This window comes from Setaria viridis, chromosome 3 (assembly GCF_005286985.2).
Source record: "Setaria viridis chromosome 3, Setaria_viridis_v4.0, whole genome shotgun sequence".
Lineage (NCBI taxonomy): Eukaryota > Viridiplantae > Streptophyta > Magnoliopsida > Poales > Poaceae > Setaria > Setaria viridis.
Window position 1 is genome coordinate 11,168,853 of NC_048265.2, and position 24,135 is coordinate 11,192,987.

General features: G+C 46.8%; 3 protein-coding genes across 4 annotated transcripts; all 3 read right to left on the reverse strand.

Moving 5' to 3' along the window:
- Window positions 1-622: 622 nt before the first annotated feature.
- LOC117850838 (probable glucuronosyltransferase Os01g0926700) lies at window positions 623-3,644 on the reverse strand. Its single transcript, XM_034732714.2, has 4 exons — window positions 3,099-3,644; window positions 2,205-2,593; window positions 1,539-1,780; window positions 623-1,413 (listed from the first exon to the last, which is right to left on the reverse strand). Exons 1-4 carry the CDS (start codon window positions 3,199-3,201, stop codon window positions 900-902), a joined length of 1,248 nt encoding a protein of 415 aa, XP_034588605.1. The 5' UTR covers window positions 3,202-3,644; the 3' UTR covers window positions 623-899.
- Window positions 3,645-5,961: 2,317 nt separating this feature from the next.
- On the reverse strand, window positions 5,962-7,899 carry LOC117848513 (threonine synthase, chloroplastic). Its single transcript, XM_034729944.2, has one exon. It carries the CDS (start codon window positions 7,845-7,847, stop codon window positions 6,279-6,281), a length of 1,569 nt encoding a protein of 522 aa, XP_034585835.1. The 5' UTR covers window positions 7,848-7,899; the 3' UTR covers window positions 5,962-6,278.
- Window positions 7,900-8,282: 383 nt separating this feature from the next.
- LOC117848514 (peptidyl-tRNA hydrolase, mitochondrial) lies at window positions 8,283-11,982 on the reverse strand. 2 transcript variants are annotated; one of them, XM_034729945.2, is made up of 8 exons: window positions 11,679-11,982; window positions 10,395-10,479; window positions 9,618-9,685; window positions 9,490-9,540; window positions 9,334-9,407; window positions 8,944-9,002; window positions 8,792-8,868; window positions 8,283-8,609 (listed from the first exon to the last, which is right to left on the reverse strand). In XM_034729945.2, the coding sequence occupies exons 1-8, from the start codon at window positions 11,940-11,942 to the stop codon at window positions 8,481-8,483; spliced, it is 807 nt and encodes a 268-aa protein (XP_034585836.1). In that variant the 5' UTR covers window positions 11,943-11,982; the 3' UTR covers window positions 8,283-8,480. The 2 variants fall into 2 exon arrangements, with proteins under 2 accessions (XP_034585836.1, XP_034585837.1); XM_034729946.2 differs by lacking the exon at window positions 9,490-9,540.
- Between the last annotated feature and the right edge of the window lie 12,153 nt (window positions 11,983-24,135).

Here is a 24,135-nt window from a genome sequence, read left to right on the forward strand (position 1 = left end):
AAAATTCCAGAACCAAAAAACAAAACCAGCAAGAATGGTTCTTGACAAATTCCCACCAGTTCCAATGTTTGTGGCATTTATGAACACAACCTTAATTCCAGCAGGAAACCTTGTTCGGAGGTATATTTCTGAACTACGGTTCTTTACCATTCAGTTGGTGGCATCCCAACCAAGTGCAGGTGGAGGGTGCAATAGCTCAGTAACACCAGCTGATGGCCTCACGGAGGACACAAAAGCAAAAAAGGCCCTGATGTTGACCTCGTTTCCCTATCAATCTACCTACCTACCTGTTTTGCACCAACAACCAGCAATCTTAGGTTACAGCGCTCACATCACATGCGCAATTTGACACGACATTCCTTCAGAGCTCAGCAACATTCAGCTAAAGACTGAAGCGACATGCTGCCTGATCAGCGAATCAGACAGGCTTCCCTATCATCTTGCTTCAGACAGCAGTTTCACCTTTCTCATCGAATTGTGGAGAGGCACAAACAAATCAAAGGGGACCAAAATCAGCAAGGTGTAACATCACAAACCCAATGGCAGGGTTGTTGCAGGAATACTGGAACAGTATGGCAACTGGCAGTTCAGAGGATAATGAAATGAGGTCAGACAATCAGCATGGGTAAAATCTTGTAAATTTTTTATTATGATGGTATATCCACATATGATTGACGAGGCCTGGCATTCTCATCATCTAATGAATGGGATAAAGAGAAAGAAAAAAGAAATGAAGATATGAGGTGTATATAACAGCTATAGAAGAAAGAGCATACAGAAATGTACATTTGCCTTGTGGTCAGCACTATGCATCCATGGTAATTCAAAGGTGCAACTATATCATATTCTCAGTTTTTCCTTTCCAAAAGGTTATTTATCCATCTGAGATCCGCAAGATGCTACCAAGGCTTCAGGTCGCCTGGTGGTCCAGCGGTCCAGTTCAGGATCCTCTCCCCGGGCTTCAAGAAGACATTGTCACCGTGTGGGAGCTTGCGCGCAAGTCCATTTAGAATCTGGTGGAATGCATCTCCTGGCTGAGCAGGCTGGGGGAACAGCATGGCCTGCTTCATCGACGGGTTCGCAAGGAGACGTTGCTTCCTCAGTATAACATCTGTGGGAATGGACGTCAGGATACTGTCCAGCCTCGGGACATCCTCCTCGGCAACGAACACACCAATCTCCTCCCATGGGATGGCATCCGCAAAGGGCAGGACGATGTCATCTGCGATGATCACTGGGATGCAGCCAAAGACCACGGCTTCGACTAGCCTGGGACTCCATGGTGCCCAGCCCAATGGGCACAGGCAGAACACTGAACGCTGCATGTCTTCGTAGTATGTTGGTGGGTGATCGGTCGAGATATCAAAGAGCGGGTTGTTCTTGAAGTTCTCCCAGACTGACGCGCGAGCTCCTCTGTAGAACATGCAGATGCAGTGTCATCAGCCACTAGATCAATGATGCAATGGGAGGGAAGACAAAACGATAGGAAGATATAGAAAGGTGTCCACTGCATCGCTTGTACGCAGATAGATGATTACCTAGCATAGTAACCACCTTCAGGATCGTTGCCGGTGTCATAGAACAAACCACGGAAGTACACAAAGATGGATCGAGGGGTGTCTGGGGGTATAAGGTGAGTTTGCATTTTCTGGGGAGGCGCAAAAGGTGGGATGGTGATGGATCCATCCTTCAGGCATACATGGTTCTTCTGTCCAAAGGTCTGAACCAGTGTAGCCCGCTGAAGCAAGGGAAGGATTCCCCGTCCGATTGCTTTCTCTTCCTGAAAAATGAAAGATCTTGTTACAGAAAGATCAATATATTGAAACAGCCAGTAACAGGAGTCAATTGGAAGTCTATTAAGTGGTTATTTCTATTACATGGTTAGTTAACCATGAATATAGTTATCACTTATCAGCATGACATATAAGGAAATTGCAATCTTGGACATGTTTCTTCTACAAGGGACAAACAACATGTGAGCCTGACTTAATTAAGTGTACTAGATTAGTTCAGTCATACTGAAACAAGCATCTTGATACCGCTATTGCCCCCATGTTCAGTGTCACAATTAGATATGTCCCAGTTGTTCCAAATGGTGATATTCGCTATTTCGTACTAAACTATTATTGCTGAAGATCTAATCTTCATTAGTAGAAGTATAAATAAATGCACACAACAGCTACTTAATGTACTAGTGTTTGTACCTGGTAATGAAAGCAAGCACCAAAGTCATGTGGTGTGACAAAGAAATGATCTGCGCCCTCCGATCTATTCCAGTAAGGCCAGTTCGTGGCAATCAGCTGGATTGCACTTCGCATCATTCGAGGAGACTTGAAAGGCAAGGGAAGACCCGAAGGAGTCAGATCGCATGTTGTGTATACAGGTGTGTAGAACCAATCTGCTTCCTCGGGATTAAAAGTTCGGACAGCGCTTGACAGCAGGAACCGGTGCATGAAGATCTCAGCAGCAAACATGTGGTTCAGGCACCTAGGGTCCTTCTTCAGCAGTTTCTTGTTGTATTTGCTGGGGAGATCATAGACATAGACCTTGAGCCTCCCAACAGGGTTATCTTCTAATACATCACCAGCACTTCCTGCATTTTATTATCCATATATGGCATTAGGGCGTGAACAGAAGTGGGGAAAAGAATATACCTAGTTGTAGAACCATGCTAGGGATCACAGGATCATAGAACATACTGATCAAAAGTAAGGTATGCTAGCTAAGCAATGTAAACAGGTCTAAAGTGAATTTCGCACCTACGCTAAACTGAACGAATCATGATTAGCTGATTATCATCATGTATCATTGCATACCAAAGGATCCACCTGCATTCGGCTTATCAGCTAACCCATAAGCATATGAAGTCAGGATGGAACTCCCATGAATTCAGAGGCCTAACAGATCAAACGGACATACTAATACATGCCAAAATTGTTGCTTTACCAATTTACAAGATGTACTACAGGCGACAACAAGGTACGCAAACAAACAGCTGAGTTGTAGACACTGACAAGAATGTGCTTATCATGATCAGAAGCAAGATGGAAACAGGCAAAAGCAAAACGATGGGAACAAACACGAATCGCGCCGCGTACCTTCGATCCGCTCGGTGTCCTGCGCCGTGACGACAGCGACGTCGGAGCAGGCGAGGAGCACGGCGAGCGCCAGGGCCAGCGCCCACGCGCTCCCCTTCCCCATCGGTCCTCACCCGCGCCGCCGCCTTGCTTCCCACAATCCCACCCTCCCTCCCACTTCACGCTCGGCTGGCCAGAGGAATGCGGAGAGATCGATCGGGAGGCTGGGGGGAAGTAGTAGGATCCCCGGCAGGCGGGGAGGAGAGGGATCCCGGAGTCAAAAAGGATGGCAGGCAGAGCAGGGATGTGGGAGCCTGGGAGGCGGTGGTGGTGATGGCTGCCGCTTGCTCGCGGGCTCTCGCTGTCGGCGGGAGGAGGTGGTGGGTGCCAAGTTCCCCTCCCTCCCTTCCTCAGTAGTCAATGCCGAGTAGGCAAGGCAAGGGCCATGCCTAGCAGGCTAGCAGCGGAGCCATGGATGGATGGTTTGGTGAGGGGTTTGCCTCCACATCAGATTTCAGGTTCCTTTCTCTTTCCTCTCACCAAACTTGGACTGGACTTTTCTTAAAAACAAAAACTTGGACTGCACCTGCACCTCTCGCACTTGTCTTATAGTCTTACTAACCTTGATAAAAAAAATTTGTCAAGTCTCTACTTCAACCATTCTTTGGTTCCTTTAAACTAGTTGTTACTGTGGTGGTGTATCTTTGCATCTCTGTCATGGTGTCATTTTCTTCTTCCACTCTCTATCCCTCATCTCATCATCCCTAGCAATCTGTTTCCTTTTTCCAGAAAAAAATAGACCATGGTGATTGGGATTGTTCCTTTGCACGTGGGGCACGCACGCATGATGGTTGTTCACTGTCCTGCTCATGAGGATTTTTTTCCCCCTTCCTTTTGGTGATAATAATTGCAGCCATGCCAAGTGGTTTAGACGTTTAGTGCTTTCCCTTTTTTTTTCTAATAACAATCAAAAGAAAGAAAAAATCGGGGAGGGGAAAAACAAAAGAATTGGTGTGGTGCTTGCTGAATGCTGATGGCGTAGCGGATTTGGGGAAAGAGATTAGGGGGCCAGGGGTTTGTTGAACTTGAACGTTAGTACCGGTAGGGAGAGCTCCACTAGCGTTAAGCAAAGTCGAGACGGGACCCGGCGGACCAGAAAACGTACATCCGCTGCTCTTCAACGGCTTGCCAGTATCATCAGATTCCCTCGTTCAGAGGGGCAATGTCCCCCCTTTCTTTAGCTGCTTTCAATTGTCCGTCCCTTCTTTTCAGCTGCCTTGATCGTCCTTTATTCATCTGGTTGTTGTTAGTTGCCTAATTTGAATGCGAGGAAAATGAGAAGCAAACACAATGCCCCCGCAGCATTTTGGATCGTCTCTCTCTCTCTCCGCGCGCGCGCGCGCGTCTTTCTTTTCTTTTTCTTTTTCTAATCTGGATGGTTTATCTTGGTTGCGGCAAAATTGTAGGTTCCGCGTCCTTGGATGATTAAGTTTGACGTCGGTCCAACACGGCGACGTTGTTAGATGAGTTAGTCGTCGCGGCAGCCTGGCAGGCGGGCAGTCAGACAGGTAGACAGTGTCGGACTGCAGCTAGCGTCGGTGGCGTATGGACAGGTCGTGTGGCCGCAATGCCGCGCACGTACGTGGACATGTGTGGTGTTGGAACGCACTCCCTCCTTTTTAAGTTGTTTTGATTTTTCTAAATTTATAGATATTACTATACATCTAAACATAGAGACACGTACTATATCTAGATGCATATATAAAAATTAAAATGAACATACAATATGAAACGGAGGGTGCACGCACTCCCTCCTTTTTAATTGTAAGTTGTTTTAATTTTTCTAAATTTATAGATATTATCATACATCTAAACATAGAGACATGTACTATATCTAGATGCATAGAAAAATTATAGCAATATGAAACGGAGGGTGCACTAGTAGTTACAGGGTCGTTGACTTGCAAGGAGAAGGCGAGAAGTAGCTAGCTTGCTCATCGTGCGGGCCTCGAGGATCAGCTGGATGCTCATGCATGGACCAGGGGCAAGTAATCGCAAGGGGGCAGAGTCAACTGTTGTGTGTCGTTGCAGATGGAGAGAGATGACAACGTTCGTCTGCCTCTGGTGGTGGTTTGGGCTGCGGCTGCCAGTGCTGCCACTCCGTATTTTGGAATTGGGCTGCCACGGCGCTACATGTGGATCCGATAGGCCTCTCTATGCGCGCCGGAATGGGACCCTGCGCCGTGTAGGATACAGGCCGCATCAATCAGTAGGCTGCCCAGGCCGTGCAAACCTTGTGGGCTCGATTCGGTCCAGCCCAATGTGTTTATCATAAAACAAACGCTTTCCGCGAAAAATCCTACAATCTTCCTTGGGCTGAATGGAAAAGGCGTCAACCCTTCTACTCGCGACTGCTGCTGTTTTTGCTCCAGAAGCTGACAATCGAACTGCAGTTCCAATTCTCCACCACTTTGATGGATCTGTTGGTTTGCCAAACTGAAAACGAGCACCAATTGGCCGCCAAACAAAATCAAAAATGAAAAAAAAAAGATCGCTCGTATAATCTCTGCAGCCATACGACTTTGCCTAAAGGAGACCACGTTGGTTGGATTATTGGTGCTCTTGTCGTCCTGTCGCTTATTTGCAAACGTATATAGGCTGTGACACACAAGAATATCTATCTACTTTGGACCACGTTGATTGGAGCAACTCATTGTCACGGACCACCTAAATCCAGGCATCAAATCCGCAACGAAAGCTCTCGACAGAATTGAGGCAAAGCCAGCAGAGGCTGGAATCAACTATCACCAGTACACACCGGGTAGGATTTTAGTTGTCAGTCAGCAAAACAGCCAACAGCGAGTGATCAAACAACAACAGTCCAGATAGTAACAGCCAAAATAAATATTCGACAAGTTCATGCACAAAGGACAGAAGAGTGAGTGATGATTATTCAATCCAACAGCAACACCATCACTTATTATCCATAGAACACATGATACTACAAGAGATAGCCCCTCCCAAGTCTTGCTAAATTCCTCAATAAGATAGCCTATCCCCAATGAAACCTGAAAGAACCCCAGGACCTAAAGTACTAGTGACCGATGAATCGTTGCTCCATAGTCACCCACTGCATTCAAATCAGATGCAGAACACAACTGATACACAGCAACCAATTTGAAGAGTTAGCCAACCAGAGGCTCAGAGCTTACCCTTGAGCCTCTTCTTGAGGACATCCATGACGGCACCAAAGTCGGCCTTCACACTCACCGGCGGGTTGGCATACTTGCAAGCCATGTCCTCGATCTTGCTATCATGGTAGTCAATCTTGGATTGCGAGAACTTCAGACCATGTGCCGTGCTGACAACCACAACACGCTCATTCGCCCCGATGACACGCTGGTCCCTGAGCTTGAACAGTGCGGCGAGCGCAACACCAGTATGTGGGCAGGCAAACATTCCAGTGCGATCAGCAAGCGACATTGCGTTCATGAGCTCTTCCTCTGTGGCTTCCTCAACAATTCCATTTGTTGCCTTGAGTGCGACCACAGCTCGGTCAACAGACACCGGGTCACCGATCTGGATCGCCGATGCAAATGTCGGCTTGGCCACCTGTGGCTGGAACTCAGTCCAACCCGACTTGTAATAACTGTACAGCGGGTTGGCATTGGCAGCCTGTGCGCAGACGAGCCGAGGCACACGATCAACAAGCCCAAGAACACGGCACATCTCGAATCCCTTGTAAAAGGCATAGATGTTCCCAAGATTGCCTCCTGGAACAATGACCCAATCCGGCACCTCCCAATCGAACTGCTGCAGTATCTCAATAGCCGCTGTCTTCTGCCCCTCAAGCCGAAGAGAATTGAGCGAATTGGCAAGGTAAATAGGCAGCTCGGCAGTCACCTCCCTGATGAGCCGCATGCAGCCGTCGAAGTCGGTGTCGAGCGAGAGCACAGTGGCGCCGTTTGCAATCGGCTGGATGAGCTGCTCCAGCGAGATGCGATTGGCCGGGAGGAAGACAATGGCCGGTATCCCCGCGGCGGCGCAGTAGGCGGAGAGCGCGGCGGAGGTGTCCCCTGTAGACGCGCACCCGACGCCGGCGATGGGGCGCGACAGCGGCGCGCGGCGGAGGCGGTTGACCTGGCTGACGAGCACGGTCATGCCGAGGTCCTTGAAGGATCCCGTGTGGGAGATGCCGCAGTGCTTGACCCAGAGGTCGGTCATCCCGCCGAGGTGGTCGCGGCCGAGGCGCTCGGCCCAGAAGAGGTTGGAGTTGCCCTCGAAGAGGGAGACGATGTGGTCGGGGTCGATCTCGGGGAGGACGAACTCCTTCTTGGACCAGACGCCGGAGCCGTAGGGCCAGGTGGTGCGGCCGACGCGGGAGTCGAAGAGGTCCCGCCAGTAGGCGCCCGAGAAGCGGGCCAGCGCCTCCATGTCGTGGCGCACGTCGAGGAGGCCCCCCGAGCTGGAGCGGTAGACGATCTCGTCCAGGGAGTAGCGCTCGTTGGGGTCGCCGTTCGGGGCGGGCGGGAAGGGCTCGTACCACGCGGAGAGGCCCTGCTTCGGGGCGGGGTGCCGCGCCGCCTCCTCGCGGATGTTCTCATCCGCCGCGCGCCGGTGCTTGATGCTGGCGGCGGCGGCGGCGTCGGTGGCGCAGCGGACGCGGCGGGCGGGCGGGCGGAGCGGGAGGCGGGTGCCGGGGGTGGCGGAGCGCGGCTGCGGGTGGGAGAGGAGGAACGACATGGAGGAGGCGTGGGTGGTCGCCGCCATGGTGGGGTAGGCTGGCGGCGCGGCGGCGGCGGAGTGGGATTGGGGGAGGAGTGATGAGTGATGTGGATGGGAGGGTTTTAGGGGGGTGGATCTGAACGCGTGTTCGGGGGTTGGTGGGAAGCTGGAAGCATGCGCGGACGGTGGTGATTTAGCTCGAGAATGGAGGCGGTTTCTGGACGATCATGATCGACTGGTTCTCGATGGCATCAGTGTTGTGTCGCTAGTCGGCAGTAGGCACCCAGCAGTCGGCACGGCAGTGGCACAAAAGGCTTTTACAACACACTGTTTGCGACTTTGTTCTGATGAAAACATGACAGCAAACTGTCAGGAAAGAACAGTGGATCTCCTTAGAATAAACGAAAAATCCAAGAAACAATCTATGGCTTGAAATTTGAAAACAATAATCTGATGAGCAGAAGGCAGAACAAACAGAAAGAAATTCAAATAATCCCCTTAACCTGAAAACAGCCATGTGAATCCAATGTATACAGCTGTGACATGTGTAATCAAATCTTTACAGAAACTATGATATCTCCAGGGCTGTATCTTCACACGTCAGGGACAATGGCCCTAGGGTCAGCAACTATGTGAATCTAATCTATACGGCGTTTTGAATACAATCCGAAGCAATTTTTATCTATTCAACATTTCTAATGGCATTTCTAATGGCAGTGGAGTGTTCACAAATGTTGCACTTTTGTTGAATCCTTCCCGTACCATGATCCTTACTGCTTGCAAGCCTCTTTGGAACGTCACTTCAAGCTGCGGAAAGTGGAGAGAATAGTTACTGATGACTGATGTTCTGCTTGTATAGATCAATGTGGTATTTAGCCCTTAAAAAAACGTAGTATTCAGCTTCAAGGTTTTAAGATACCGTGGTCTGCTTAAGAAAAAGGCCACAGGCATAATGATGAAGCAATTTTGCATGTATCAAATTTACAAACCTCTTCCTTTTCTTCCTTGCTGAATGATCGTAGAACAAAACTGATAGCGCCCATCTCCTCAGGTGGCCGTCCAATGCCTGCACAACATTTTTTGGGGAATGATCTTTCAGACGTTCGCCTGGATGAAAAAAAAGAGCAAATAGTTGTCGTACCCATCCTCAGACGTGGAAAATTGCGGCTCTGTTTTAAATGGTCGATAATACTCCTCATCCTGCAATATATCCAGTTATTAGGTCTAATAACAAAGCCTGATAGTTTCGAGGCACTGCAGTATGACTATGTTGTGCATTAGAATATTGATTGAAGAAAACAAAGGATTCACAAGGATTTAAGTTCCAAGTTCCATTGGGAGAAAAAAAGAAGCATAACAATCACCGTCTTAGTGCAGGCAAGGCTTGTAACTGAGCATCCTCTTTGTCTAAGCATTTAACAACCAATTCATAACAATTCTATTGCAGCATTTTTATTCAAGTCCCTTTCATGCTCAGCCATGAAATTATAGTCTTGTAGAAAGGAAAGGGTTCTGGAAAAGAACTGAATACCCGTTATGCCCGCCATGTCCCCCCTTTGGCAGCAGCCGCAATTTTGCAAACGGTATATCAAGATCATCATATATCTATGTAAAAGGATAAAAGAACAATTTATTGGGCAAAACATTATGTAACATGATAAAGTATTAGCTCAAGGATAACATTTACCACAACTAATTGATTTAGTGGTATCTTGAAATATGAAACGAGCTGTCCAACCTACATAAATAGTAGTAAGGAGAAAGGACTAGCAAAGCATGATTTAATTGAAGCTGCAGTAGGGTAATTTTACTTACAGACTCACCACTTGCATTCATAAAAGTCTGTGGCTTGGCAAGCATTACAGGAACATCACCAATAAGGCCTAAATAGAGAGAAGCATTGTATTTTCAAAACATGCATGTATACTTTGATTCCACTCAGATACAAATTTAATATAAAATTATCCATTCATAGGTTTCGTTTAGCTGCATATGATTGAGAAAATCAACAGAAACTGGCAAGCAGTTAGTTCTTACAAAACGTTAACTCAGAACAAGGGGTACAAACAAATAAGAACAGAGAAACTTCAGAGAGCGGGTTCACATTCATCTATTTGATACCACTATACATAGATAGTGCTCAAAAGCATCAGCAACAGCAGTACAACACTTCATTGTACTGTTTACAGGAAAGTTCGGAAGAAGTACGAAAAAAACTTAGACCAATGACAAGAAAGATGACACCTTCTTTGATTATGTTCAAGTTGATACACAAATAACTAAGTAAATCAGCTAGCAAGAAAGAGAAGAAATCATCAGATACAACAGCATCAGTAGAATGGCCTAACTCAATGTCAGAGACTTATATTCAGGCAAACTATGCTAGGAATTTGAGTTCAAATATACACAACAAGGGGTGCCAGTGAGCAAAATTTCTCCGCATGCAGAAGTACAGACCTAAGTTATGAGGAGAACTAAAAATCAGAGCTAGTTGAGGGGAACTAAAATTGCTGAGCAAGGTCAAAATTGCGAAAATCAAGGTTTAGGTCAGTGAAATACACATGTAGATCAGTATACTTTGCACTGAATTACCTTTCCCGACGATCGCCTTAAATTGCTTACTGGTGACTGAAATTCCCTCAGCTTCTGCGATAGCATCAATCATCTCAAAGCCAACCTGGATACCAACATGGTTTGTTAAAACATGATACTGCAATGTACAGACTTTACTACCCAACACACAGTATGCACTAGTTTGAATCCTGATTCATAATTAAAGGTCCATTTTTCCAATGAAAAGTGACACATTATTTCTTCCTTTGAACATTGAAGCAAACCAACAGATTAACAAGAATTACATGGAAGTTCCAGTTGTGCTCAATACACCAGTTTGCAAAGCAAGCAAAATCTGCCTAAATCAGGGGCGGAGCTTAGTGTAGTGTAAAGGGGGCCATGGCCACCCCTGGCTGTTGGAAATCTCCACTATATGAATAGTAAATCAGCTACTGTTCATTGATTTTCAGAGCAAATTAGCAAAGCTGGGCCCCCCTGATTAGTTGCTCAAGCTCCGCCACTGACCTAAATGTCAAAACTTTCTATCAAGTAGTATCAAGCAACTGAAAAATAGAAACAGCTTTAGCCTGCAGATCAGAATCAAACCTAAATAAAAGGTAGCCTTCCAACTCACACACTAGCATGCTAACATGGTTCTTCTAGTTCATAATTCTGCGAATGAAAAAATTGTAAAATTTGGACTAGAGCTTTAACTCCAACAAGGTTATGATTTATATAAGCTAAACAGCTAAAACAGCATAATTCCTCAGACAAGCAAAGTATCCGATGCAGGATACATGCTATGAGCACCAAGAAAAAAAAGCCTAAAAGGAAATAATTTCCATTGTCAGCCGCCAGAAAAAGAGGGTCTGTATTAACAAATTAAAAGGAATCGCAAACCTCACTCCCCCCTCAAGTCACCTAAGCAAGCAGGACACTGTTGATGACGAGCTAGTTGTGATGGATAAATCGCTTGGTGCAAATATAATCTTAGATTCTTAGCAACACAATCAACAGCAGCTGTTTCCATCAAAGTCATGCCAAACCTATCTTTCACCTATAACAACTCTTGACCCTGATTGGCTGATTCCCCAGTTCCCACTAGTGCATCCGCTGAATCATATCATCGATAGCCCATCTATACCAAAGTACAGCTCTATTCTAGATCGACGGGCCTCCCCCCCACCCCCCACCCCCCACCCCCCCCAAAAAAAAGTAACTGGAGCCGACGAGGCTGCCGCCCCTCGCGCATCGCCGTCTTAGCTAGATTTATCCTACCCGCGACGGGATGGATGGAGAATTGGAGAGAGCTAGCGAACTTACGTTATGCCGAGTGCCTTTGTACATCCTTCCGGGGTTCCCCAGACCGACGAAGAGCCACGGTTTCTGGGCGCCGGCGTCGGCGTCGGCAGCGGCAGACGAAGAGGCAGCATCGGCTTTACAAGCGGGGGCCGGCATGCTTGAGGGGTTCGCCCGGCCGAAGGATACGCGCGAGAATCCGAGGCGGTCGAACGCGGCCGACGCGGAGCCGAGGACGCCGGAGAGAAGCGCGGACGAGGAAGCGAGGACGCCGGAGAGAAGCCGCATCGCCGCCGGTGATTTTATAACACGCGGTTACGGGAAGGCTACTCTTCCTCTTTGACCGCAAGGAAGAAGAGTACGGCGCCACTTGTTTTGGGCTGGTTGGGCCGACATTTCGGCCTACGTACGTTTTGGGCTCTTTTTGGTATAACTGAAATTTTTTGCAGTAGCTGAGTATCATTTGCTCTAAAAAAAGCTGAGTAGCATTTTCAGGATGATTTTGGAGAGGAACAGAAACATCTGCGGCGCACATTCTTGCAATTTGTATGGATTTAATTCAGATAAAGATTCAATGGGATATATATGCCTAAGATCAATAAAACAGTTTAGTAGTCCGCATGATCGTGTTTATTACATCCAATCTCCTAATTTTCCTCTTGACGCCATATTGGACTCAGCAAGAACCCGCATATGGCATATACTCAGTAGATTTCCTTTGGGACACAGCACTCCTCTTCTTTCTCTCATATAGTCAGATGGCGTATTGAAATTTGAAAGGGCCACTGCCCTTCCCGTTTGCTGGACGCGTGGGTAGGCCTAGGTCGCCCTCAACGATTGGCAGATGCACTCAGCTAGTGTAGGCGCGATCACACGAATGGCTGTTTGCATGGATGGCTGCATGATCCTCCCATTTCCCAAACTTGTGAGCAGAACCATCTCTCTATTGTGTCGCTGGATGCGTACGTACTGTTCGTCTGGCACGTGTGTCAAACGGCATCTAGGACGAGTGCAGAACTGCATAAGCGAGGTTAACTACAGGAGAGCGTCATTTACAATCGAATTGTCTCGTAAGGCCTCTCAATATATGATGTCCATAGTAGGTATTTCTTATAGAAGAGAGAGTACGTTTTGGTGGGCAATTTTCAGTTCATGCTCATGTGCATTCCACCCTTTTTCAGCAAATCAGCTCTATAATTAAATCCACAATTATAAAAATTCCATACATTAGCTAAAATACATTTGTGATAGAAAAGAAAAGAAACTAATTAAGCGATTCCATAGATCATCTAAAATACATTTGTGATAGGAAAAAAAACAAGTAAACAAGCCACCATACTATTGGTTATATATATTCTTATAGATCATACGGTTAAAGGGACATTACATGATGAAATTCAAGCGTTTGGACGAATCCTCTTCCGCCTCACCGATTCCATATCGAAAGGGCCATTAGGCAGCAGCTGGTTGCACAGTTCCATGTAGGTCGAGTAGAGCACCCTATCCTTCGCGCCGGTGCGGTGCTGCTGGGTGCGCTCACAGAAGTGTTTCAGCTGTTCCAGGGTGCACACGCCCAACATCTCAGAAAGCAGCAAGAACACCCAGTTGATCTTGTGCTTGTCCGCCGGGATCACCGGGCGCATGCTGTTCTTCTGCCCGCACTCGTCGCAGTCCGGCAAGGCCGGCTCCTTCCACCTCTGCGGCGCGCGGTCGTCCATGCCGTGGATGTTGCACGAGATGTAGCTGCACAGGTCCTTGAACTTGGCCTCGATGTCGAGCGTCAGGAGCCTGAGGTGGTCGCAGCGCTTGCAGTGCAGCTCGCCGGTGACGGTGTCGATGCCCCGCTTGGACAGCTCGGCGAGGGAATGGTGCACGCCCACGCGCTCAGTCGACCACCGGTACGGCGGGCAGATGTGGAGGCCGCCCTCGACGGTCTTGTCGTCGCCGTTGCTTGCCGCCGGCAGCAGATTGGTTTTGGCCCTCGAGCGGCAGTGAACAGAGCGCGAACGCTTTGCGGGGCGCTTTGTTGGCGCCGCAGCGGTAACGTCGCCACGCACCACCGGGGCGGGGACGGCGACGCGTCTGCCGTCGCTGGACGCCATCTGAGGCAGCGTCGGGGCACCGCTAGCGGCTGGGAAGAAGAAGGCGCCCTTGGCTTCAACCACTAGGGCTTCAATGCGCGGCGGTGGGTGGACCACCGCCACGGCGGCGGACGGCGCGCGCAGTACATCCGCTGTCCGCACCGATGCCGGTGTCACCGCCGGCGGGCGAAAGCCGCTGGCATCGGCCTTCGCCGTCACCGCCGCGGACGGCGCGCGAAGCGCATCCGCGGACCGCACCGGTGCCCGCATCATCGGTGTCACCGCCGGCGAGCGAAAGCCGCCACCGGCATTGTTGCTGTAGATGTCGCCGAGCGACAGCGAGAGGAGGCTGTCGCCGCCGTCGGTGTCCTTCCGCCTCGGCTCTGCCACGTCGTCGTAGTGTTTGGACCGAGGCATGGTGCTCGAGTAGGTCTCGGCAAGGATGGGCGTGGCGATGGCTGCCGCGACGGCGGAGGTTTTAAATGGGGTATGGGATGGGATTGGGATGGGAAGGAAGCACGCGGACTTCGGGAGCCGGGACGCGGAGACCTAGGCGGTTCGTTAGATAATTGCGTGGGCGTGGCGCGGAATTCGCTCGTTTGAACAGGAGGAGAGAAATTAGCCAAAGCGCTTCGGCTTCCACCTCCACCTTTGCCACGCGGGCAGCTTCGTGATCCCGGTGCCCATGGGGCCCTGCCATGTGGGCCTGATGGTGCCTTGGGCCAAAATGCAGTGAGAGGACACGTGCTGTGGAGATTGGCATGCACTGTGCATGTAGCAGGAATTCGGATGGAGCAGTTTTGCTTGTCTCCTGTCTCTCGTGGATCCGATCATCGAGTTGTCAAGATTCGCGATTGGATCAGATCACCGGCGGCCGTCGTGCATTCGTGCTCGATCGATGTCGAACAAACTCGTCTTTGTTCGTTTTAACATGCATGTACTCGATGTCAGGATTTAACACGCACTGATCTCTTGTCCTTTGATACAGAGTGCACGTACAGATCCTTAATTTGGTCTATGCATGATTTAATATAAACTGATCTGGGCTGTTCAAGTTCGCGTGCTAGAACAGCGTACACAACGGTAGATAGTGGTACTCCTATGTGTGAACTGAAACTAGCAGCAGGTCAGGCAGCTTGCACGCGTGGCCTTGATTCCCACCGTTACAAATGCAAGGGGGCGCTTTGATTGCAGGCAGCACAGCCCGGTCAACACAACCCAGCCCGAACGGCGCTGATTTACATGCACGTCGCGTAACAATTACTGGGTGGTTTTTTGCGCAAACGCTTCGGCCGGAGCACTGGAGCAGGCAGGAGGAGGAGAAGAGGGGAGACGTCGACGGCCGGACCGCCGGAGCCTTCGCGCGTCTGGTTCGGTCGGCGCCCGCCGCCGAGGCCCATCGGGGCTGCGAGGGGGACTGGACATGGCCCGCTTGGTGCGCGGTCCAGTCAGACACAGGCTGACGACGGGCCGAGCCCACGAAGAAGTGCCGGATCCCGTCGTCCTGCTGCTTCCCGAGATCAGCTACGTCTCAAAAAAAAAAAACTTCTTCTCGCTTTCATCGCGTTCCTGCCACTAACTAACGTTCCTCCCTTTAGACAGCTTTCCTAAACATCTATCGGGTGTTTTTCTTCCTTCATTTCACCCAGATATCTGTGGCTACAATTCCTTGGAGATTCGTGCAGCAACTTCTGTTGACGGGCCGCTGTGTTGTTCTTTTTGTCGGCCCGTTTGGTTTGTTTTGGCCCAGCACCTCCGTGACGTTTATTTGCATTTTGCTTTTATCGATTGGTTACCTATCTGATTTTAATTTGTGATATGGATGCATGTGGTAGTGGGATGATTATCAATTTTGGTTTTAGGGGGCAGTTATTGATACGGTAGTGAAGTACTGGTGGGGGATTTTTGGGAATGAACTGTTCCTCTTTCTTCTCGAGCTATTAACCTATGTGCTGCTTCTCCAGATGTTGCAGTGCTCCGCCACACAATGTTTAGAGCCCCCTTGTTTTTTAAATTCATTTGTCGTTTTATTTCTGATTTTTTTTTCAAAAAAATGGATGAAAATGCCTCTCGCGGATTCTGTGCTGGTAGTGGTCAGGAGCAGGCCTTGCTGTCTTAGTTCTAGGGCTTGACACTTGTTGAAACGGCTAGTCATATTTAAACAGCTTGACACCTATTTTTAGTTGGCTGCTACCCTATTCGTAAATCAATTGCATCAGGCCAGATGGGCCACCCGGCACTAGCCCGATTTGACCCGGCACTATTAGGCCCGATGGTTTTTTCATGCCGGGGCGGATCGGCACTGCGTGCCAAACTGCTGGCCCAAACCCGGCACTATGGCCTTTTTATCGTGCTGGCCCAGCCCAAGTGCCAGTGGAGGCCGTGGGACCCAAGAGTGACGGTCGGCACGCTTCCTTGCCGGCGCGGGGTAGGAGGGGATCAAGAAGGAGCGGCGCCTGGGGAGGAGTGAGGGCGGCTCGCGGCATGGCGCTAGGGTGAGGAGGGGAGGCTGGCGGATGTCGCGGGGAGGGGAGGAGCAAGAAGGACCGAAGGACGTCGCAAGGGAGGGGAGGAGCAAGAAGGGCCGGCGGACGTCGCGGCCGGTGGGCGGGGCCTGGGGAGGACTGGAGGAGTGAGGGTGGCTGGCAGCACAGTGGGTGAGGAGCGGCGGCCGACAGCGGCCAGCGCACTTCCTTGTCATCGCGGGGAGAAGAGGAGAGGAAGAAGGGGCAGCGCCTGGGGAGAAGTGAGGGGTGGCTGGGGCCCGGCGGTGCGGCACTAGGGTGAGGAGGGGCGGCCGGTGGCGCCATGCTTGGGGAGGACTGGAGGAGCAAGGTCGGACCGCCGGAAGAGTGGCCGGTGTTGTGGGCGGGAGTAGCCGCCGCCCGCCGCCAAGTGAGGGAGAGGTGAGGAAAATGAGAAGAGAATGAAGAGGGTTAGGGTTTGGGGAAAGTAGGCCTTTAACATGCCGGTGAGATAGGAGGAGGGGAAAGCAGGCCTTTAACAGGCCACCTGATAGTCTAAGGCCTGCCAGGTTAACAAATCATCATCGTGCCGGCCTAAAAATGGTGCCAGGTCTGGACCAGCACTACGGGCCGAGGAGGCGGCCCAGGCACGGCACGACGCATCGTGCTGGGCTAGCCCGGGCACTATCCACTATGGGCTGGGTCAGGCTTTTTCGAGCTGTGCGGCTGCCCAGCGGGCCTATCCATTTGACCATCTATACATCATCAGGTTGACTAGTCAGTATTTAGTTTTGTTTCTATACAAGTACCGAACCCGATCTCAGCATGTCATTTTGAAGAGCTAGCTATTATGTTGCCTACAAGAGAAAGCATGTTTTCAAGTGTGGTTGTTGTACTATTCCTACTCCTTTTGCTAGTAGTGTTGAGATTCTATGAACTGCAGCATTTTCTTTCTTATGTGAGTTATTTACATTGTTGTTTGAGCTATAGACATGTAATGGAAATTATTTGTTTTTTCCACAACCTTTTATAGATGTTATGCTGAATCAAGATCTACATAGTTGCAAGCACTACTATTTTGCCAGAGCCATATTTTGGCTTCTATTTTTGTTTTCTTTGCAATGTACATAACGATTCTGTTTTTTTGGGGCCACTGACCAATTGTAGTTGTCTTTCAAAAAAGGACCGCAGAACAATGTTGTGCCACCTAGAGATGTGCCTCCTTGCAAAGTTGCGGAACAATGTATTGACCCAATTATCACTCCTGAGAAGATGAAACCAGCATCGAGGTGTCAACCCCGTCAAAATTATTGTCAGAATGGTGTTCAGGTATAAGTTTGTCTTTGATTTCTTATTTAAAATTGTACATATCTTAATATTAATTTAATTCTTCATTTCCTCTATATATATGCTTCATGATGTCAAAGAACAATAGTGTACATTTGAAGAGCAACCTATTCAATGATGTCATTCTAGTTGTAGATACTCCAATGTGTATCACTCACAAACCTTCCAACAGTAATGGATATGTTTCATATGCATGTATGCACCTATTCTTTCTTTCTTAAGTTTGAAGCGTTGTTTCATAATTTTCAGTATCAGTGTTTTTTGTTTTTGTGTTGGTCTTAGCGATAGATTTGTCTTCAGTACTGCAGCATTTCTTGTTACCTGGTCATCAAAGATGAAATGACTTGAATTACATATTAATATAAGTCACAGCAGAATGCATGAATGGATGCTTTTAGTGGCCAAAAATTTCTTTTCATAAGTTTTGTGCTATTATTCAGTATACGTTTTACTTTTTTAAGCTGATTTTTTCTTTATTTCAAAACCCTAAAAAATATCAAGATGCAGTTCTCTCAGGTTTGTTCATTTTCTGTCACCACCTGAGATAATAATACTTTTTTCAATCCTAGCAAAGATTTCTTCATTGTATCTGTTTATTTTTTTGATTTAGTGCTATCTGTATTTTGCAGAGCATTCCTGTCATATCAGTGTTGTGTTCAATTATTCAGTCATTTTGCTACCATTGATGCCTGTTATTATTGCAATTTCCTCACGCATAAAAAAACACTGCCTTTTTTGCCTGGATGAAATTTATTGCATGAAAATCGTTACCTACCCCTGAAAGCTGTGATCTGAAATCGGCCTTGGTGATATATATGTTTTCAGGAAACCCACAATTCTTGCTGCCTGTTTGCATCACAAGATAAAAGAACTTTTAGATTACATAAATGTATATAAACTGAAATTCCTATGTTCAGTCTACGGAGCAAATTGCACAAGAACAACCATGCAAATTGCACAAGTGCCGCCTGGCCAGGTACTAGCCGGAGCGTGGAACAGGGAGTGCAAGCAAGAGAAAGCCCATCTAACTGGGGTCATATGACAAGTACAATTTACATGCTGGAATGCCACGTTCTCGTGCAACGGGAAGGCCACTACCAACTTTGATTTGCCCCTCTTTTACCAGTGATAGTACGCAATCTTCGAAAGCCACAAGTGTCACATGGGGCCACGTCTCGACACAGTCAGCCCTCACCACCTCAATGTTGCTGCTTGGAGTTGCTGTGTGTTGGTGCCATCTAATTATGTTAGCATGAACAGCTAGATCCATTGCGTTTCAGAGTAGTAACAGAGATTCATATGGGAGTATGTGTTGATGCAGAGGGGAGTATGTGTTGATGCAGAGGCTAGGATGATCTTCTTTAGAAAAGAAACTTATTTCCTCAGAGAAGGTCTTGTGATGCTCATGACTGGGAAGTGGCAGTGAAGGGGTAAAAAGTTTGATGTAGTGGCTCTGAAGGAAATTCACGAACTTTTGTGGCGCATAAGGAAACCATATACATTTTTGTGGCACCGAGAGAATTGGCCCAACTAGTAATAGCATGCATGTGCACTGGCCTGTTTGAGGAGAGGACTCTGACTTCAGCTTAATGGGAACAGAGAAATAATTTTGTCATGTGCTAGCATAACAATTTTTGAAACTAGAGCAAGATGCTTTTTGCCAAGTGTCCTAACAGACTGTACGGTACCTTTTAAATAGTTTCAGGATAAGCATATAGTAGATGATTAGCGGTACTTTCTACGAGCTTAATGTACGTATAGAATGATCTTAATCATCCTAGGGACAAGAAATCACATCCATGATACTTGAAACAATAGTATATATGGCACGACATAATGTGAGTTATATATGCCATGATCCAAGAAAAGCCTGCAAAGGGCCAAGCGTAGTTAAACTAGTAGATAGAACGGCCATTATCCATTCTTAAATCTACTTCCCTTAAACACACACCAATGCAGGTAATTCGCAGCAGTCGTTTTTTTTTCACTGTTCATCCTGAATTGCTCATGTTCATTGTCCCTGTCTCTAATCGTATTGCTCATGTTCATTAGCACAAGAACTTTGAACTCTACGTTTTGTGATGTGGTGCTACGGCCAGGCTGGCATTGTGCACCTGCAATTACGGGACAGAGCTCTGACTTCGCCCGTGGATGCCGAGATATTTTCTCACTGGCCAGCAAAAAGATTCTAAAAGTGCATGCAGAGCCAGATCAGCAGAGAAGATATTTTTGTCTAGTGTAACAGACTGTCAGAAATATTTGAATAATTCTGGGATAAGCATATAGTATACGATTAGAGATGCTTTCTACGAGCTAAACGTATACTAGAACGAAGCTAGGATCCCAATCATTGTATGGACAATAAATAAATCGTATCCACGGTATATACGGCCAATCCGCCGTGACATAACTTTATAGTCACATCAAATTCTTCAGGGTCCGGAGTCAAAACTGATTTTTTTTTTCAAAACTCTGTATTGCGCTTTACGATCAAAGTCAACGGGGAAGCTCCTACTTATTTTTTTATATTTTTTATTTCAGGCTCATTTAATTCGCTTCTACGGGAGTCGAATCCAAACCTACCGAGTGCTACTCGGGTGTTCTAACCACTAGATTATGCTTAACGCAATCCTAAAAACTAAACTAAACGAGAACACCATTAAAATTTTGTTCTGTGGTGTGTAAAAAGAAAAGAAAACATATAGTACTAATACTCCATCCATTCCTGTTTATAAGATGCACATGTATGTCAAGATTTAAATTTTACAATCTTTGTTAGCCAACAATTTTTTATTTTTTAATATAAATTTGACATGGTTGAATTTTTAATCGTACTCTCCAATGATTATAAATTCATAATCATAAATAGTACAATATAAAATAAATAAATGGTTAAAGTCTAGCTTAGAAGACTGTACCATGTTATACCACGTCTTATCAACACGAACAGAGGGAGGACTTGATGCCCGGCCCCAATTCAACTCATGTGCATGATTGTTAACTACTTAATTATTTGCATTTACATTTGACCGTGCGCGATAACTACTAGTATCATATCGTTCTATCATCCAGTAAAATTTTAAGTATACTCTGTCCATGTTATGCAACCATTAATTCAAGATAAGAGAGATCTTATTAGTACACCAGCATCCAAGCAAGTGTGCAGAGTGCAGACGACCTGCAACAGCTGGTTAAGTCGTAAAATAACGTTCATTGCGTATCACGAAGGAGAGGAGGCAATAAAAGGCTTTTATATATAGGCACGTTCTTTTGAAAATATCTGTGTAGGCCTCTTTGCTTGTTAGAGACGATAGAACACAGACATTAGCTAACAGGCCTTACATATTCCGAGAATATTGCATCTTTCATAATTTAGTTTAAGTTTGGTAGAATATATAGTCATTTTCATCGCTCAACTCCTTTTGAGGTTCAAATCCGTGCCTCAATTATAAAAACTAGCCAGTTTAGTCCTCAAGCTTTCTTAGTTTGCAACGGAGTAGTACACGCAGCATGGCAATTTTCTAAAGCTTTTCTTGGTAGCTTCAGAACTATAGAATACATTGGTCTTCTCTGGTTATAATTTTTTAAGGAAACATTTGGTTATACTATGAGCTCAAAGGCTTTTGTGGATGATCCAAATACAGGTGGTAGATTGCACAAACACAGAAGCAAAAAATACTCCCTCTGTTTTTTAATATGTGACGTAGGAGAGAAGATAGTTAATTAATTTTTTTAACTAATTAGCTTGTCATAAACGTCGTACATTTAAAAATGGTGAGTTTAAAAATGGAGAGTGTAATTGACCAAATGAACGAGCTAGTGAGCCAAAAAGGTTGGACACGCATATTTTTCTTTTTTGCATTTTTTACAGAGCAAATACACAAAAAGATACATGCCTGCATCTTGCGGTACATCCTTGCCATTGTAGGACTTAGGAGTGTGCAAACTAAAGCTGCTACACAACATACAGATAGATACCTGAACAACCCTATGTACATCAAGGAACGAACGATAAAAATCAATGGCCAGGAAGAACCGCGAAGGCAGCTGAGGAGGGATCATCAGTCGGAGTAGCAGAGGAGCATGACGACGCACCGCCAGATGATGTGGAGCCTTGTCAACTCGTCCCTCAGCACCAGCCTGATCCCCCCTCCTCCTCCCCTTCGCTTCCTCTGGCCGCCACTCCTCGGCTTGTTCATGAGCATCCCGGGCGGATGGATGAACAGAGGCACGGAGGGCGTGAGTAACCGAGCACCCGGGCTCTCGAGGCCGCTACCGCTGGATCTGCATCTCTGCTGCTGCTGTGGTGTGGTCAACCGAGGGCACTTGGTAGGATTTTATAGTGGGGAGAAAGGCTCACGTCACTGGTTTCGATCTTCGCCACCAATGGCTTGCCTAGTGTCAATGCCTGCCTGTGAAGATCATGACAACATCTTGGGACTTGGAAGAGGCGTTGGAGGCATGCTGACAGGGCAGCAGTGGCGGAGCCAGCGACTTCGATGAGCCTGGGCGTCTCCACTCTCCAGCTATACAACTAGTGCTAACCAACAGCGGAACACTAAATTAGCTAATGGTTTTGGCAGGTGATGAGCCCGGGCAGATGCCCAGGGTGGCCGGGCCTTGGCTCCGCCAGTGCAGGGCAGAACACTTGCAGGGTTTTTCTGATAGAGGCTGCCGCTCCAACTCCACAGGTAGGGCACGTGCAGGATCCTGCCAAGTTGCACGAACTTTCATGGCGTTCTTGGCAAAGGCAATGCCCCGAATGCTCCCTGTGGGATTCAGCTGGTAGCAGTGCTTGTGAGAGAGCAGCACGACAGTTGTTAAGGGACAGAGGGAGAACATTGCCTTAAAATTGCATTGAATGCAAGTAGTGGTAGTTCAGCAGGCAGGCACCTCTCTATCTGCAGAACTGTCTCGGGCAGCTGCAAACTGCTCATGATCCCATTTTGAGTCCTCAACTTGGAAAATGATGATACTATTTTTTAAGCGAATCGAAGATAACGATATGTTCAGTATATGTAAGATCACAGTATTAATTCCAAGATGATCTTTTATACATTTTTTAAAAAAAAGCATCATATGGAAATGTTTTCTCTTCTTTTCTCGCGATACTTTTAATTTTGACTTATAACCACTAGTGGTTTCACCATATGAAACGGTACGAGCATGTATCGAATTCTGAAAAGGGGGGAAAATACTATACTATAATGATTAACTTGAGTTGTGGCGCTGATCATTTGTGTCATTTGAGTTATAGCCAGACCACTAAAATGCAGATAAACCTTTCATGGCCCTTAGTTGCATCATCTAAACTTAACGAAAATTGCTGTTCATATTTTTTTAAAGTGCTAATTTCATTTAATTGAGCAGAATAAACTTTATGTTCACAGAATCTCATTTAGTTGCTCCTGCGACCTCGTGATTTCCATGCTGAAACTGCTGCTGGAATTTGAGATAGAATAACCATGCAACCTGCCCAGGTCATAGCCAGGGTGTGGAGCAGAGGCCCCGGAAGGCTCAGGGCTGGATTGCAACTTTAAGGCAATAAAAGGTCATTGAGTTGAATTAAGCTTAATTCAACTCAATGAAATTAAGGCATTGTAGGTACATTTAAGCATCTGGCAAAATTTGATCACAACCATATGACATAAATTGAGTCATTATCTTCAAGAAATAACTTTTTTCGGGCACAATCCCCCAAAACCTATCAAAGTGAAATTTGCAACGGGAAAAGTGGTCTTTCTTTTTAAGATCAATAGTGGGTTAAACTTAGGTCTACCTCTCCCTACCAAATTTTATGAGATTTGGAGCCAATTTAGTTGGGTGTCAAAAGATTTTCTGTCAGGTCCACAGCAATGCGGACATGATAATTCACTCTCAGTTGTTTTCTACTGCCTTTTCAATTTGACCATGCTTCGTGTTTTTTATCTGTTGTCCAATTTGGTATATAATAACTGAGGAATATAAATTTGTCAGACTGGTACTGTTTACCTGTATTTTCAGGAAAGGGCTCTCTGGCTTTGCCTCAGTGTAAGCTGGGATATTTTTATGTGGGCCAGCACAAGATTCTTAAAGTGCAGAGTCAGAAAGGGCTCTCTGGTTTTGCCTCAGTCTAAGCTGGGATATTTTTATGTGGGCCAGCACAAGATTCTTAAAGTGCAGAGCCAGACAGAAGAAGATATTTTTGTCTAGTGTAACGGATTGTCTGATACCTTTGAATAATTCTGGGATAAGCATATAGTATAGGATTAGAGATATGCTCTCTACATGCTAAACGTATAAGAGTATCCTAATCATCCTATGGAGAAGAAATCATATCCATGGTACCTGAAACAATAGTATACGCTCCATGACAGAATTTTGAGTTATATTCAAAGGGGATTACGTCATGGTTAATTGCTGGTGCAATCTCCATCTTCAGGCTCTAGGGCCATAAGTTTGCTGCTGTGCATCATGTACTTAGTTAGGTGACCTTCTGACCTAGCTGATGAACCATGTAGTCTTGGAACCTCTGAACATGAACATCATCGAGATTCCTTCCATGTAGTGTGGGAGAAAACATTAACAAACTACTCCGTACTTGAGGGT

Bases quoted from the DNA above. Each gene is read 5' to 3' on its own strand.
- LOC117848514 (XM_034729945.2), bottom strand. From the start codon at position 11,942: ATGCGGCTTCTCTCCGGCGTCCTCGCTTCCTCGTCCGCGCTTCTCTCC. The intron at 9,686-10,394 runs GTAATTCAGTGC...CTCTCTATTTAG, and splicing joins TAAGGCGATCGTCGGGAAAG to GCCTTATTGGTGATGTTCCT. The intron at 9,003-9,333 runs GTATTCAGTTCT...GATATATTGCAG, and splicing joins GGACATGGCGGGCATAACGG to GATGAGGAGTATTATCGACC.
- LOC117848513 (XM_034729944.2), bottom strand. From the start codon at position 7,847: ATGGCGGCGACCACCCACGCCTCCTCCATGTCGTTCCTCCTCTCCCAC.
- LOC117850838 (XM_034732714.2), bottom strand. From the start codon at position 3,201: ATGGGGAAGGGGAGCGCGTGGGCGCTGGCCCTGGCGCTCGCCGTGCTC. The intron at 2,594-3,098 runs GTACGCGGCGCG...AATAAAATGCAG, and splicing joins GGACACCGAGCGGATCGAAG to GAAGTGCTGGTGATGTATTA. The intron at 1,781-2,204 runs GTACAAACACTA...TTCATTTTTCAG, and splicing joins GTGCTTGCTTTCATTACCAG to GAAGAGAAAGCAATCGGACG.